The sequence below is a fragment of the Monocercomonoides exilis genome (genome assembly GCF_001643675.1).
Source record: "Monocercomonoides exilis strain PA203 chromosome Unknown scaffold22-1379369, whole genome shotgun sequence".
In the NCBI taxonomy this organism is placed as follows: Eukaryota; Preaxostyla; order Oxymonadida; family Polymastigidae; genus Monocercomonoides; species Monocercomonoides exilis.
In genome coordinates, this window is record NW_027150567.1 from 493,888 (window position 1) to 507,628 (window position 13,741).

Sequence of the window (13,741 nt, forward strand, 5' to 3'; positions counted from 1 at the left end):
TTTGTAATTTTGCGAGATGGATAAATTTGAATGTTATTGTTGCTCAAAACTTTTTTTAAAAAGTGCTCACTTAAAAAACAGCAACACGACGATAATGAAACAAATTAGAAAAGATTCAAATTCCATTAAAAATGTTTGAAGTGCTTGTGAAATACTAAAATTGTCCAGAGTTAATTTCAATAAATTCAGAAAAATAAGAAAATAACATCTTCAAACAAAATTAGGTAATGATGTGCTCAAAAACCCGAACATTTGCAAAAACCCGCACTCTTAGGATTTTTGGAAACATAATAAAATTTTGGTGTTAAGAAAAAGTTTTTTTTAAATAAACACTTCAAAATATAAATGAATTTTTAATAAGAATAAAAATGCATTTATTATGATGGGAGTTATTCCATATTAAATTTTCAAAAAGCTAAAAATACTGCAGAAATCAGTCAATTGTTGATATTCAAATTATTCAAATGCAAAAAGTGAAGACAGAAAATATGAACAATTCCAGAAAAGAATATTTTCGAAGAAACAGAGCAAATCGAATGGAATCTCGCGGTGAGATATCTGGTATTAATGGAAGGCCACGATATTTAACGAAGGAAGAAGAAGAGAAGCTTGTTCAAATTATATTAAATTGGCACAATATTTTGAAGCAGCCATCAATTAATGACATTCCTTTTTTAGTATGATTTTTTTATTTTGAAATTTGAAACTTATTTTCCAATAAAGGCAAGACAAATTCGAATCGAAAGATCTCCGGCCTCGACTGAATATATCGAAACACCAAGTCTGAGATGGGTTTACGATTTTTTATCAAGGCAAAAACAATTGTGCATGATAAATCCAGTTCGACTTGATCATGCACGCTTGAGAGCATCGTTAAAAGCAAATATACAGTCTTTTCTTTCTCATTTGCGAACTTTGATGCTGAAGAAAAAATATCATCCTTCGTTAATATTACAATTGGACGAAACAAGTTGTCAGTCCAACGGTCGTCATCATAATAAAAGAATTGCAAATGAGAAATGCATATACTTGCCATGTTTGGAAACTCCTCCTCTTCGTCATTTAACTCTTTTATTTATTGTGAGAGCTGATGGATATCATCTCCCCACTCATCTTCTTTTAAGTTCAAAATATGAAAAAGAAATAAACGAACAATGGAATGACGAATCGTTCGTATTGCATTCAACTCAAAAAGGATGGATGACAAAAGAGCTATTTGAAAAAATAACGTTAGAACATGTTCTTCCTTTCATTCAAAAGCAAAGAAAAGTTGTTGAAAGAATTCAACAATATCAATATGAAATATTCCAAAAAAATCTTGTGAATTGAAAACGAAAGAAAGAAGGTTGGAAATATGCGATCAGAAAATGAAAAAGAATGAAACAAGTGAAAAAACAACACAACAAAATTTTCAAGACGAAGACGATCATGAATCAATAGCATTGCATTCATCAGCTGGATCAGAACTATTTCCAATAGATAACTCAGATTCACCGACAAAATCCCAGCGATCCAAAGATCAGTGCGATAATGAAAATAGTCACAAGGAATCCATTTGTATTGACAAACTGGAACTTTCAGATACAATATCTTCAGAAGGAGATCGAATTCAAGCGTTGCAGCAACTGCACCAATCCGCATCTGGCCGTTCAAAAGAATCTTCAGAGTGTGAAAATTCTTTTCGAAACAAAAAGAGTTTTCAAATACCATCAAATGGATTTCCTAAAGTTGATGTTGATGAAATTACTAACTTTCGTGATGAAACTTATTTAAGTTCTTCTGAAGAAAGAATGTTTCTAATTGAAGAAGATGATAATAGAGATTGGTGGATAAAGAATGACACTCAGATGCAAAAAGCAAACTTTACGAAAAAAGAAATTACTCAATACGAAAAAATATCCGAAGAAAAAATAAGCAATTCATCACTCTCTGCTTTAATAATTCTTGACGGACACTCTTCAAGACAAAATATCCAGCTGTGGCAAAAGTTTTCTGAAGAAAACGTGGATGTCGTTGTGCTACCAGCACACACATCCCATATCCTTCAGCCACTTGATCTCGGACCTAATGCAGCACTAAAAAAGCAATTGAAATATGTTCGAAATGAACCAAGTGTGAGAAAAATGAAAACAGAATTTTTACCTTTTGTCCAAGCAATCGCAGATTGCTCTTATTATGCGATGGCCCCAAGAATAACACGGCATGGGTTCTACGAAGCTGGAATAACGTCTTCTCGAATATCTCACGTACTGAGGCGCACTTTGGATTACTTGCCTTTCGGTGTAAAACCGGCTAGACAGACGAACCGATGGTCTATCTCTGGAAAACTAATAACATCAACAGCAGTTCTAAAAGAATGGCAAGCTTTTGAAGAGAAAAAGTCTATTTGTGATGATGAAAGAGTTGAGAATGTTCACATAACAAATATTAATCAAAAAACGATTAAAAATAAAAAGGAAAGACCTTCATCTTCAAAAATAACTTCTTCTGATTCCAAGCTTTCAAACCTTACTGCTAATGAGAATACTGGTGACAATACTGACACTGACGATATCTTATGTTCAACAGATTTCGAATCAGATCCAACTGATTCACAAGAAGGGGAAGAAAATATTTTGGTCGTTCGTGTTTTCAGAAGAAAAAACAAACAGAAAAGACTGATTCTGTGCCGGTCAGATCATTTGGATGAACCTGATGGTCGAAAACAAGTGACTGATTTATCGAGTTCCTCTAATTATTCTGAAGATGAATCTTCAGAGACTGATCATCATTCCGACAGATTAAATAAATCGAAAGAAAAGAGAAAAAAAGATCTTGACAGCAGTGAATACATAGAAGATGATCTTTCATCAAGCAACGAAGAAGAAGATTCGGATGAAAAAAAATTGTCCAAAAAATATTCCATGAGATCGGAAAAATGTTTGCCCAAAAGATTATCTGAGCATTATGTTCTTTTCACGGATTCTGATGAAAGTGAGTACAATCCAAAGAAATGATTTGTGAGAAATAAACAATCGAAAAAAGTTGAAAAACATATCAAACCTTTTTAATCTATTCATATCATATATTAATTATTCAAGAAATTACAATTCAATTTGATTGTCAAGCATTTTGTTAATGGCGTTTTTTCCAACAAGTTTTCACAATTCTTGATAAAGAATCAGGATGACTCTATTTTCATTAAAAAACAAGCATAAGCATTTTTAATGAAAAGAAACAATAATTTTCAGAAAAAAGAAAAAATTAAAAACATTTTTGAAAAAAGATAAACAAAAGAAAAAAACAATTTATTTCATTTTCAAATTTAAAAATGAATCGCATAATAGAAAAGGCACCAAAGTTTCAGACAAAGAAATTAAGTGATCAACAAACCTGCGAAAATAAAAATAAACTTTTTTCATTTTAAAACTTGTAGGAATAAATTTACTATCAATGGTCGTTCCATTGTCTATGAAAAGAACAAAATATTGTTTTATTGATATCAAAATAAAAATAAAACACAAAGAACAAACCACATAAAGGTAATTCTTTAAATAATGCGAACTTGTGAACAGTTTTTAACAATACTTACCGACGAAAAAAAGTTAGAAACTGCATTTCCTGAATTCATAAAAAGTCTTTCATGGAAATTGGAACACATTGCGTTTTCAAATCATTTGAAATCGAAAATTTTGATTGAAATTGAACAAAATGTAGAATTGAACATCCTCCGTGAAAATCTTTCTAATAATATATCTAGTGGACAAACCTCTTAATAATTATTGAATTGTTTAACTATTTCTTCAAAGTTGAATAATTTGTGAAACATTGTTGGATTGAAAAAATTTTATAATGGGTTTGGAACCCATTATTTTGATAGAAAACAATGTGATGATCGTTATTATGATAAATCTGCAAATTCGTTTCCATTTGAAGAAATAATACAATAATGGTGTTCTTTTGAATCTCATTTATTTCATCTACTGACTTTTTTCATTTTTTTTTCATTTTAATAAGAAAATCAGATAAATGTTAATATTTTCCGATTTTTTCATGTTATAGAAGTTATTTTCAATGTTTTGCTGTAAGAATGTGTTTATGTTTTTAGTTAATTCTTTGTCACTTTATTATTTGAGAAAAGATTTCAATTTTTCTGATTCTTTCACTTCGCATTACAAAAAGATGTCAAAGACAAAAATTCTTTAAAAGTTGAGTGATATTTGTTGCAAACAAAAAAAAATGAAATCATTGAAAGATAACATCAAAATAAAAATGAGAAGAATCAAAAATTTTCTTCAACTGAAAATTGTACCAAAATAGTTAATTTTCAAAAACAAAAATGAGTTTTTGAAATCGACATTGAGTTTTAACAAAAATAAACATCATTTGATCAATTTTCATCATCTTTTAAATTATTCAAGATGATATGTGCGGGTTTTTGCAACTGTTCGGGTTTTCCACCATACTATAAATGTGAACAAAACGTACTGTTCAAAAAATAACACAAAGAAAGTTATATTTCCAAAAAAAGCAAGACTAAATGAATACAAAGAAATCAATAAAATTGAAATATTCATTTTCGACTCAAAATTCAGGTGATAAATAATCGCCTTTTTCATCATAAAATCTATGATCAAACCCTAATAATATTATTTCTCAAAATTTCTAATTAGGTTTTGGAGAGGCTGTTGGTTTCAATGCCTTCACAACGAGTGAATTAGGGTATAATATAAATAAAAATATGAACCTAAATTATTGAATAGGGTTTTATTTATCAAAAAAGATAAAAAAACAGGTGTTCTGTTGATTAAGAATTTCAAAAATGGGTCACCAATTCAATTATTCGAATATGACGAAATTTACCAGTAAAAATATCCCACATGGACTTATTACTTATTTTGATAACGAAGATTTACGTTTTAAAGAGTATTTTGAACAGTACGTTTTGTTCCTACTTACCCAAAATTAATGAAAAATGAACTTTATCGAATCAAAACTCTCATTTATTGTTCCTGCCGTATTCTTGGGAACGGCAGGATTATTTATTCTGTCTAATCTGAGCACTTTCACTTAAAAGCCTGAACCATCCTAAAAAATATCTGGTATTTATTTGTTTGAACATACAAAAAAATGATACAAATCAGATTGTTATCGAAAAGAAAGATGGAAAAAGTGAAGAGCATATTTGAAAATAGTCAATTGAGCACAAAATAAAATTATTGTTTGATAACATCAAATATGCAACTTATAAAACATTTTGTTTGAAAAATGAAAATTATCAACTGTCATTCCTAGTAATAAATGAAAAAACAATTAATAGAAAGATATGTCAAAATTTTCTTGGAAAGTTCATTTTGATAAATTTTGAAGGAAAAATTTCATATTTCGATCAAATTTCTGTTTCCACTTACGAAACTTCACTGAAATGAAAACATTGGCATTGTCAAGATTTTGTTTTCATAACAAAAAATTTGGAAAGTGGAAATAGAAATTTTATCAAAATATGAAATTCAAACTTTGTTTGAAAATTTTCAAACAGAACTTTAAAAAAAATTAGAAATATAAATCATTTATTTATATTTGAAATTGCGCTTGTTTCTGAACATTTGGTAAAAAATATTTCACTTCAAGCAAGTTCATAGAAAATTTTTGCACTTTTCATTGACTTTTTAGATTAAAAAACACAATTAAGGTGGTTCCATTTTTTGACATTCATGAAATGACACAGTTCTTTATGTTTTGATTTCAACGATGCGTGTTTACGGATATGAAAATCAAATTTATCTTGAAATTTGAAAAAGAAAAAAAAATGTTATGAGTAAAGTAATTTTTCAATGCCTTGTGCAAAAAAAGCTTGAAAGTCCATATTTTCCCTTATTTGAAAAAAGGACATCATGTTTTTTCCGATTCACGAAAAAGGATGCCGCTTTTTCTTTGTGTTTCTTCGAAAGCTGTTATAAGTCTTTTTGATTTCCATGGATTGATCTCAAGTACACGTGCATTTCTTAATAACCGTCAGTTTGTCTTTTCTTCTGTTGTCACACCAATCTTTTGCGATTGAGCCCAAAAACAAAATGAAATTAAAATCCAAATGGATATGTTGAAGACGATAGCCACATGACTCGAAAAAATGGAAAATAACTGATCTGAAAATTCATCTGCAAAATCACACATCACTTTTCTTATGATTTAATGAACTTCACTTCTTGACCTTATTCTTCATGTTGGCAGTGCTCACAAACCGCTTGGAAAAACTGTCACAAAATAGACAACAAACCACATACAGATAAACCCGCCTAATACCTTTGCTCAACAGTTTGCCAAAGCAAACAAAAAGCAACGTTGTTGAATTCATCGATTTGATTACTTCCTTCTGCTTCTGTCTTATGAACTCAACAAACGTCGGATTACATCTATTTGACTCTTCATTGAGAAAATGAAGAGGATCTTTCAATTCTAATCAACAAAACAAAAACAAACAAAAGATATGGGTTTCACGAATGAAAATAATGTAAGAAAAAACACACAAAATTTGTTTTAATTGTATTTTTTTAAAGCTAACCTTCGCATGCTTTTTGATATCTATTGAGGTTTTCTTTTTTTGCCTCCTTCAAATGCCAATGTGGAAGAGCCAATGACACTCTCATCAGATCTGTTAACATCTTCTATCTCTTTCGAGCCATCTGGTTCATCATCATTTTCACTTTTCTTTTTGTGTTTTTCATTCTTCTTTCTCCCTCTTTCATCTCCATCTTTTTGTCATTTCTCTTTGGCATCAGATTGCCTTCTTGAAGATGCAATAGCACCAACCGAGTTATTCCAAACGGTTCCATATCAGGAACTGAAAGAAAGACTTTCCAAGGAATTTTTCAAAAGAAGGAAGCTCAAAAGACAAAGTTTGAGTTGGTTTGTTCATCAAACAGCCAAAATAAAGTTTGAAACTTTTAAAAACAAGCAAAAAGCCTTGACCTTTTTGTTGTTTTAAATGAAAGTGAAGGACTTTTTGGGGGCACTCTTTACCGAGCGAGTGATGTTCCAACTTTGTTTCATCATGAGGCGCAGATCTCTTTCAAAGATTGTGTTAATGGAAAAGATAATCATTCATCAACTCCATTAGATACACTTTCATCGCAAAGAAAAAAGCTTTCCTCATTTTTGTCTTTTGCAGAGTATTTGAATCTGAAAAACAAATATTTATCTCTAACAATTGAAACTCTTTTTGAAAAGTTGAAAGCAAACTGTTTTCAATGACAACTTCTTCAACTATTCTCAATGCAACTTCTTTTTTCTTTCCATATTTTCCCTTTTGAATGCTCTTGATTTTTTCAAAAATTAATAATCCTCCATTCCAAAAAGAATATTTAATGTTTTTTTCATCAAGCCAAATGATTTATTTTTCCTTTCTTCACTTTCATCTCTTATGAACGTGTCCAATTCATAATAAGTATTATTTCTCTTCTTTTCAGGCTTCTTTACAACCATGAAATACTCATTATTTGATTTTTGAAACACTGAAGATTCCAAATTATATTGCATTTCAAAATCTGTTTCATTGACAAATTCAAACTGTCTCATTATTCACACACAAAAGCGTGTTGTGATACAAAAAATGAATATGAAATTGAAATAATAATATTCCTGAAATTCAAACCAAAAGCAAAAGAATGGAAACGAATAAAAAAGTTTTTGTTTGTTATATTTTAAAGATCGTTTTTTGAAAATGAAGCTCAATAACTGAAATATGATAAACAGTTTCGTTTCAAGTTGGAAGATGTGAATAACAAAAAGATTAGCTTTAGCTGTGAAAAAAAAAAAACCAAGAACACAACAATCCTTTTCAAAAAATTGAAATATAGTAACAAATCATATTTCACAGTCAGCTTCAACTTTTATTTTCTTTCATAAAACAAATGCATATTTTTCCTCCAAGAGAGTGATAATTTCATAGTCATGAATATCAGAATGAATGAGGAAAATATATGGGTGATTTTTTTTGACATCATAAAAAAAGATCAAAAATCGAATATTAAAAATCTATTATGGTATTCATTGATCAAAGAGTTAAATTGATTTTTTACAAGTATATAGCTTTTAAAGCTATGTTTTGTGTGTGTTTTATTTATTTATAGAAAAAAAGCAAACCTTTTTAATGTTTTGGTTTAAAAGTGATTTTTTTGATCATGTTTCAAAAAAAAAAAAATAAAAAAAAAAATCAAAAATAAAAAATCATCTTTAAAAAAAAAATTGATATTTCTAAACTGGAAAAACAAAACATTGTTAAGAAAAAATTAAAAGGAAGAACAGAAAAGAAGAAAAGAAAACAAAATTATTTAGACAAAATTTAACATTAATTATTTTTTTTCTTTTTTTTTCCTCACCTTTGTATAGCCAACAAACCTCCGTTCATTTTATTCGATTCATCGGATTCATCAAACAGAAACAGATAAAGTGGAATATTGGATTAACCAAAATTCAAAAGCTTGTTCCCTCACATTACTCTGAATAAAATTGTGGCAAACAATGGAGCCGATGCTGATGGCTGTGGTTAAATATAGCAAAACACTTGCTCCATTATCGAATATGCCATCAACGGCTTCATTTCCCTCTTCCAAGACGCCTCCCTCACCTTCCTCTCCTCAACATTTGTTTCTCTTCAAACACTCACCTTCAGCGCTGTTGACACAAAAATCACTGGAAATGATATTATTTATCTTATTTCTTTATTATTCCTTTCATTTTCCAATTTTCACCATTTTCCATATCTTTGAAAAATCCATGAGACTTCGTCGTCTTTTCATCAGAAGTTTATTTTTTTCAATCAATCTTTAATCTCCGCTCATATAAAAACATTTCTTCGTCATTTCTTCATCTATTTTCTTTTCTTCATCAAATGAAAATAAAGCTCTCAGCTTTAAGGAATCATCTGCTTCCCTTTCTTCGATTATATCATAAAGTTCTTCACAAACTTTTATTTCTTCAGCTTTCCGATTTCAATTTGCTTGTATCCAATTAGCGCTTGAATCTCAAATAATTTCTCTTCAAATATGCCTTTTCCTCAAAATTGCTTTTCCTCTTCATTTCATTTCCAACAATTTGCTCCAGTTTCGGAGATGCGTAATCTGCAGAAGTGTATTTAGGAACCCAGCCATTCCAAACAAAAATTGCTTCAATACCATTTCTGTTTTCATTGCAAATGCTTCAGCTTCCAAATGAAAAAGAAAGATTCTATCTCCGTTTTCTGTTGTAAGTCTGCTGCTCCGATTCTGTTAGCTCTAAATTGCATCCATTTCGTTGTCTCATAATTTCGGCTGTTATTTTGTAATTGAATGAACATTCATTTTGTGTTTCCAAATTGATGCTGAATGCGAACACTGCTGTCAAGTCTGAGGGTTGTTGAATGAAATTGAAATGCAAATATTTTTGTTGCTTGCTGAAGAAGAAAAAGGAGTTGAAGGAAAAAATGAAGACAACATTGAAGAATATAAAGGATGAAGTTGTGAATGATCAAAGTCGCGTGAAATAAATGAGTTTTTATTAATCCGATTGCTCTTTCGTCTTTGCATTAATCTGACTCTTCTGTCTGTTCGACTGTTCATCAAGCACAATGAAGCACAATCGCCCTGACTGCATTTGGCAAATGAATTCTTTTCAACCAATCTTTGCTGTTCTTGTTCCATTGTCTTTCCAGTTCTATCATTATTTTCATCATCTATTTCCATATTACCTGAATCTTCATCCAAATCGATATCAGCACCATCATCATTATTATCAATCTTATTTTTGTATGATAAATTCATCTCGCTCATCAGGTGCATCCACCACACAAGCGAATATGGATCAGAAAGAGACGAAGGAAAGCACCAGTGAAGAGGTAGAAACATGGCGGAACAAGCGGCAATTTGAGATGCCTTAGCAATTCGATCGAAGTCCCGCGGAGAAAAAGAAACGGAAGACTGTGATAAATCAAGCAATGAATAAGAACAAGGAGACTTTGATGATTCGGTCAAGGTATGTGAAAAAGGCGAAGATAAATTTGTTTGAGAAGAAGGATAAATAAATGAATCACATAAAGCACCAAGCAGTCGAGAAACACGAAACTTTAATGAAGAAAATGAAGTTTGACGGAAAATAGGGTGAACTTGTTGAATTTCAAATAAACACGAAGAAGTTTTGTCTTTCTGTTCTTCATTCTTTTTTGTTTGAATTCTATCTTTCATTTTTGAATCAGAATCAGACTCATTCTCCGAATCATGCCTTTTGCTGTTCTCTTTTTCATTGCGTTTTCTTTTTTCAATCTTTTCCTTCAGATTTTTGCTCAAAGAAAATTGAGAAAGTTCTATTTCTTTCCTTTTCAGCTTTTCCATCAAAACAGTTCTGGCAACTGCTTCCTTTTGCTTCATTTGTCTGAAATACATTGGATTCTTCTGCTTCAATTCTTCCCTCCGCTGCTTCATAGCTGTTGACAAAACAAACATCAGCTCATTTTCTTCTTCGCGAAGATAAGACATTCAGTCTGCTTCCTCAAAACGGCGTCGTCGAAGTCATTTTGGATAATTGTTTCAATACGAAGAAGAAGAAGAAGATGATGATGATGTTGTTGGGGTGAGTGAATCCAAATGTGGCAGAGTTGAAGTTATCGTAGAGCCATTTTCTTGTCTCAGTCTTCTTTCTCTTCTCCATAACGCACGAGCACATCCAATCCTCTTTGGAAGCACCTCTTTTCTCTTCATCTTTTCTGTAGTGTCTGCCATCTCCACATTCTCATTCGTCATCGATGGAGCAACCAGTGCTCGTGTAACAACACCACTATCACACAAAGATGGGTGTGTTTGTGTCTCCACTCCCTGAAGAAGGAAGCGCAGAGCGGGGTCTTCGAGCGAAGGAGCAGACAGATCTCCGCATAGAATGATTGGATGGATGCACTAGGCAATCGGCTGTGTGGAGGCTGAGTTGAGTACGCAGGCGCCTTGTATCTTTTGTGGAAATTGCATCTCGTCTCGTTAAGTGTCACTTCTCCGTTGATACCACGTGTGAGCTGCATAAGCTGCATGAGGCAGATGGAGCTGGCTGCTGAAGGAGAGATTGAAGAAGGAGAAAACGAGGAGGATGTTGATGAATATGGCTTTTGCTTTGTTCGGGAAATAGATTGGTTTGACAGGTCAAACAGAAGCGCATTCACAACAAATATCTTTTTTGAGGGAACGAAATGGTGCGTTGAAGAAATTGCCTGTGATTGTTGAGAAAGAATGACTGTTTGTGTCCGAGTGAGAGGAAGACGCCTTCTGAACATCACACGAGACGATGAAGAGGAAGAGTGAATTGGACAAATATACTTTTGATGATGTCTGCGTGAAGAATCTTTGTGATGATGATTGCGATCGCGATGACGATGACTTCTTTGAATATTATAATATTGAAAGTGTGAAGGCGAAGATTGCATTTCTTCCAATTGGTCATCTTCTTCCTTTTTCGTTTCATCGTCTTGTCTATCTTCTTTAGTCCTCTCTGTTAATTCATCACTTTCTTTCTCTTTCTCTTTCTCTTTCTCTTCTTCTTCTTCTTCTTTATTGTAACTTTCAGACTCAAATCTTTCCTTTTTCTCCTTTGCAGCAGCCTCTCTCATCTCATTCCACGCATCCTTGTCTGCATCTTTATAGACAAGCCACTCTTTGTTCAGTTCGCCCAGCCACATTTCTCTTCGCAGGCGCTGCGGCTTCGGTGACAACATTGACGCGGCTTTCTTTTTCTTTGCGGCTGCTTGCTGTTGAGAGGGAACAGGATACACGTGAAACGAATGCCTTGAACTGGAGCGCGGAAGTAATGCATCTGAAATCAATGGCCCCTTTTGAACAATAGCAGTTTCATTCACATTTTCAATAGGAAGATTTCCTGTTTGCTCTTTTTGTGAAACCTCTTTTCTGTTTGTTTCTGTCTTTTGTGCTTGTTCTTTCACCCGGTTGACTGCATCCAAAGGATCAAAGGCGATTTGCTCAGACGAAGAAAGGTGCAATTTGTTTGGAGTTGAAGGACTTTTCCCTCCTTCCAGAGCAAGTGGTCGAATAGCAGGAGGAGTTGAAGCAGAAGAAGCAGAGGCAAAAACAGGAGATGAAGATGATGACGACAAAGACAAAGAAGAAGAAGTTTACTGAGTTGCAAATTTTTCATTTTCCTTTGTTCGAATAGGAATGGACTGAGGTTGAATAGCAGGTGAAGAAGCACCCAAACTTGGTGAAGAGGTTGAAAGAGCTGGTGATTCTGAGTCGATTTTGTGATCCTATTTGAGATGAGCATCCAAAGTGTTCAGTTCCAACAGAAGAAACAAAGTTCTTTCTTCTATTGTGAGAAATGAAGATGGATGAAGCGAAGAGACAAAACTTGAGGGAGAGTGGAATAAAAGTGAAGGAGCAGAAGATAACGATGGTGAAAGTGAAGACGAAGAAGTGACGGCATGCAGTGAAAGTGGAGAAAGTGAGCCAGGAGCAGCAGGATTAGCAGAAGATGGATGGACAACTTGAGATAAGAGGGAAGGAGAAGATTGTTGTTGGACGTTCATAAACATGAACGAATTGACAAGCGAAAAGGTGTAATGATAAAGAGGATGAAGGGCAATGTTTGCATTTGCAGCAAAATCAGCAGCCGAATCAAAAGGCGCAACAAAATTGAGGGCAGGGTATTTCTGCATCAGATTCATCGCCATTGAATTCTGCGAGGTGAAGAAAGAAGCCAACTTTGAAAACGACAGCGACGAAAAGAGTTTCGACAACGTATCTATTCTTCCAGGTTCACTGCTCTGACTGAATGTACTTATCCCATTCTCCTTCTGAAACATCAGAGGTGATTTTTTCACTGCTCATTTCCTTCCCTTTCTGTGTGTCACTTCTGCTTTCTCTTCGCAGGTCGGCACGGCTTTGCTTTAGAACGCTCTTCAGCGCACTCATCAGATTCAACCGAGCCCTCGTTTGCCTCTCTTCGACTGCTGCATACACAGACATTTCCTGTAACTTCCACTCAAATTGCCCGTTTTCCTCGCTTTTGATGCAAACATAGCGGCAGGGCACATCCAGTTCATCGCTCAAATCTTCAAAGTCATAATTCGCTCAATCATTCAACATGCAGTCCAATTTCCGCTCTCTTGTCAAAAACGGCGTTTGGCTTTCTTTTGCCTCTTGTTACGCCTAGATGGTCATTTTGTGCTCCTTCTGGTTGGTCTCAAGATGTTTTTATAATATTCCTTGGATGCTGCTTAACAGATTCTTGTATTTTTCTTCTTTCTCAATTTTCCTGCGCTCCCGCTTTTCTTTCTTCTTCCGCCTCTTCTCTTTCTCTTCTTTCTCCTTCTTCTTCATCTGTCTTTCCTGCAGTTTCATCAGTCGAAGCAGTTTTTCTTTCTGTTTGCAGCTCATATCTCTTCTCTCTTCTTCATCACTGATGATGGAGCTGTTGTTAAGGCATTCACTTTCTTCCTTTTTCTTTGTTTCCTGCAAAGAATCTCTTGTAACAAGCGCAAATTTCTCGTTTTCTACTGCTTTTGCTTTATCTTCTTTTTCATCATCACAGCTGTCTCCATCATTTTCAAGTTTCAACGCCTTCCTCATCTTAATCAGTTCTCTGATCCTTCTCTCCTCTCTTCTCTCGTTCCTTGCTTCTCTCTCCCTTTCCTTCGCTCTCTCTCTTTCTCCTTTCCTCTTCTCCAGATACTTCTCATACCGCTCCACCATCCGAAATTATGTCAAAATCGTTAGCGCCTCAAACACATCTTGTG

General features: G+C 33.4%; 4 protein-coding genes across 4 annotated transcripts; 1 reads left to right on the plus strand and 3 right to left on the minus strand.

Annotated features, from left to right (window-relative positions):
* Positions 1 to 1,367: 1,367 nt before the first annotated feature.
* Positions 1,368 to 2,996, plus strand: MONOS_13410 (uncharacterized protein; the record flags this gene model as incomplete). Its single annotated transcript, XM_067866109.1, has 1 exon — positions 1,368 to 2,996. The coding sequence occupies one exon, from the start codon at positions 1,368 to 1,370 to the stop codon at positions 2,994 to 2,996; it is 1,629 nt and encodes a 542-aa protein (XP_067727456.1).
* A 7,542-nt stretch (positions 2,997 to 10,538) lies between these two features.
* MONOS_14460 (uncharacterized protein) lies at positions 10,539 to 12,676 on the minus strand (the record flags this gene model as incomplete). The annotated part of the gene is made up of 3 exons (XM_067867263.1): positions 10,539 to 10,849; positions 10,903 to 12,018; positions 12,355 to 12,676. The coding sequence occupies 3 exons, from the start codon at positions 12,674 to 12,676 to the stop codon at positions 10,539 to 10,541; spliced, it is 1,749 nt and encodes a 582-aa protein (XP_067727457.1).
* Positions 12,677 to 12,761: 85 nt separating this feature from the next.
* Positions 12,762 to 12,971, minus strand: MONOS_14461 (uncharacterized protein; the record flags this gene model as incomplete). The annotated part of the gene is made up of 1 exon (XM_067867264.1): positions 12,762 to 12,971. The coding sequence occupies one exon, from the start codon at positions 12,969 to 12,971 to the stop codon at positions 12,762 to 12,764; it is 210 nt and encodes a 69-aa protein (XP_067727458.1).
* A 228-nt stretch (positions 12,972 to 13,199) lies between these two features.
* On the minus strand, positions 13,200 to 13,697 carry MONOS_14462 (uncharacterized protein; the record flags this gene model as incomplete). Its single annotated transcript, XM_067867265.1, has 1 exon — positions 13,200 to 13,697. One exon carries the CDS (start codon positions 13,695 to 13,697, stop codon positions 13,200 to 13,202), a length of 498 nt encoding a protein of 165 aa, XP_067727459.1.
* Positions 13,698 to 13,741: the final 44 nt, after the last annotated feature.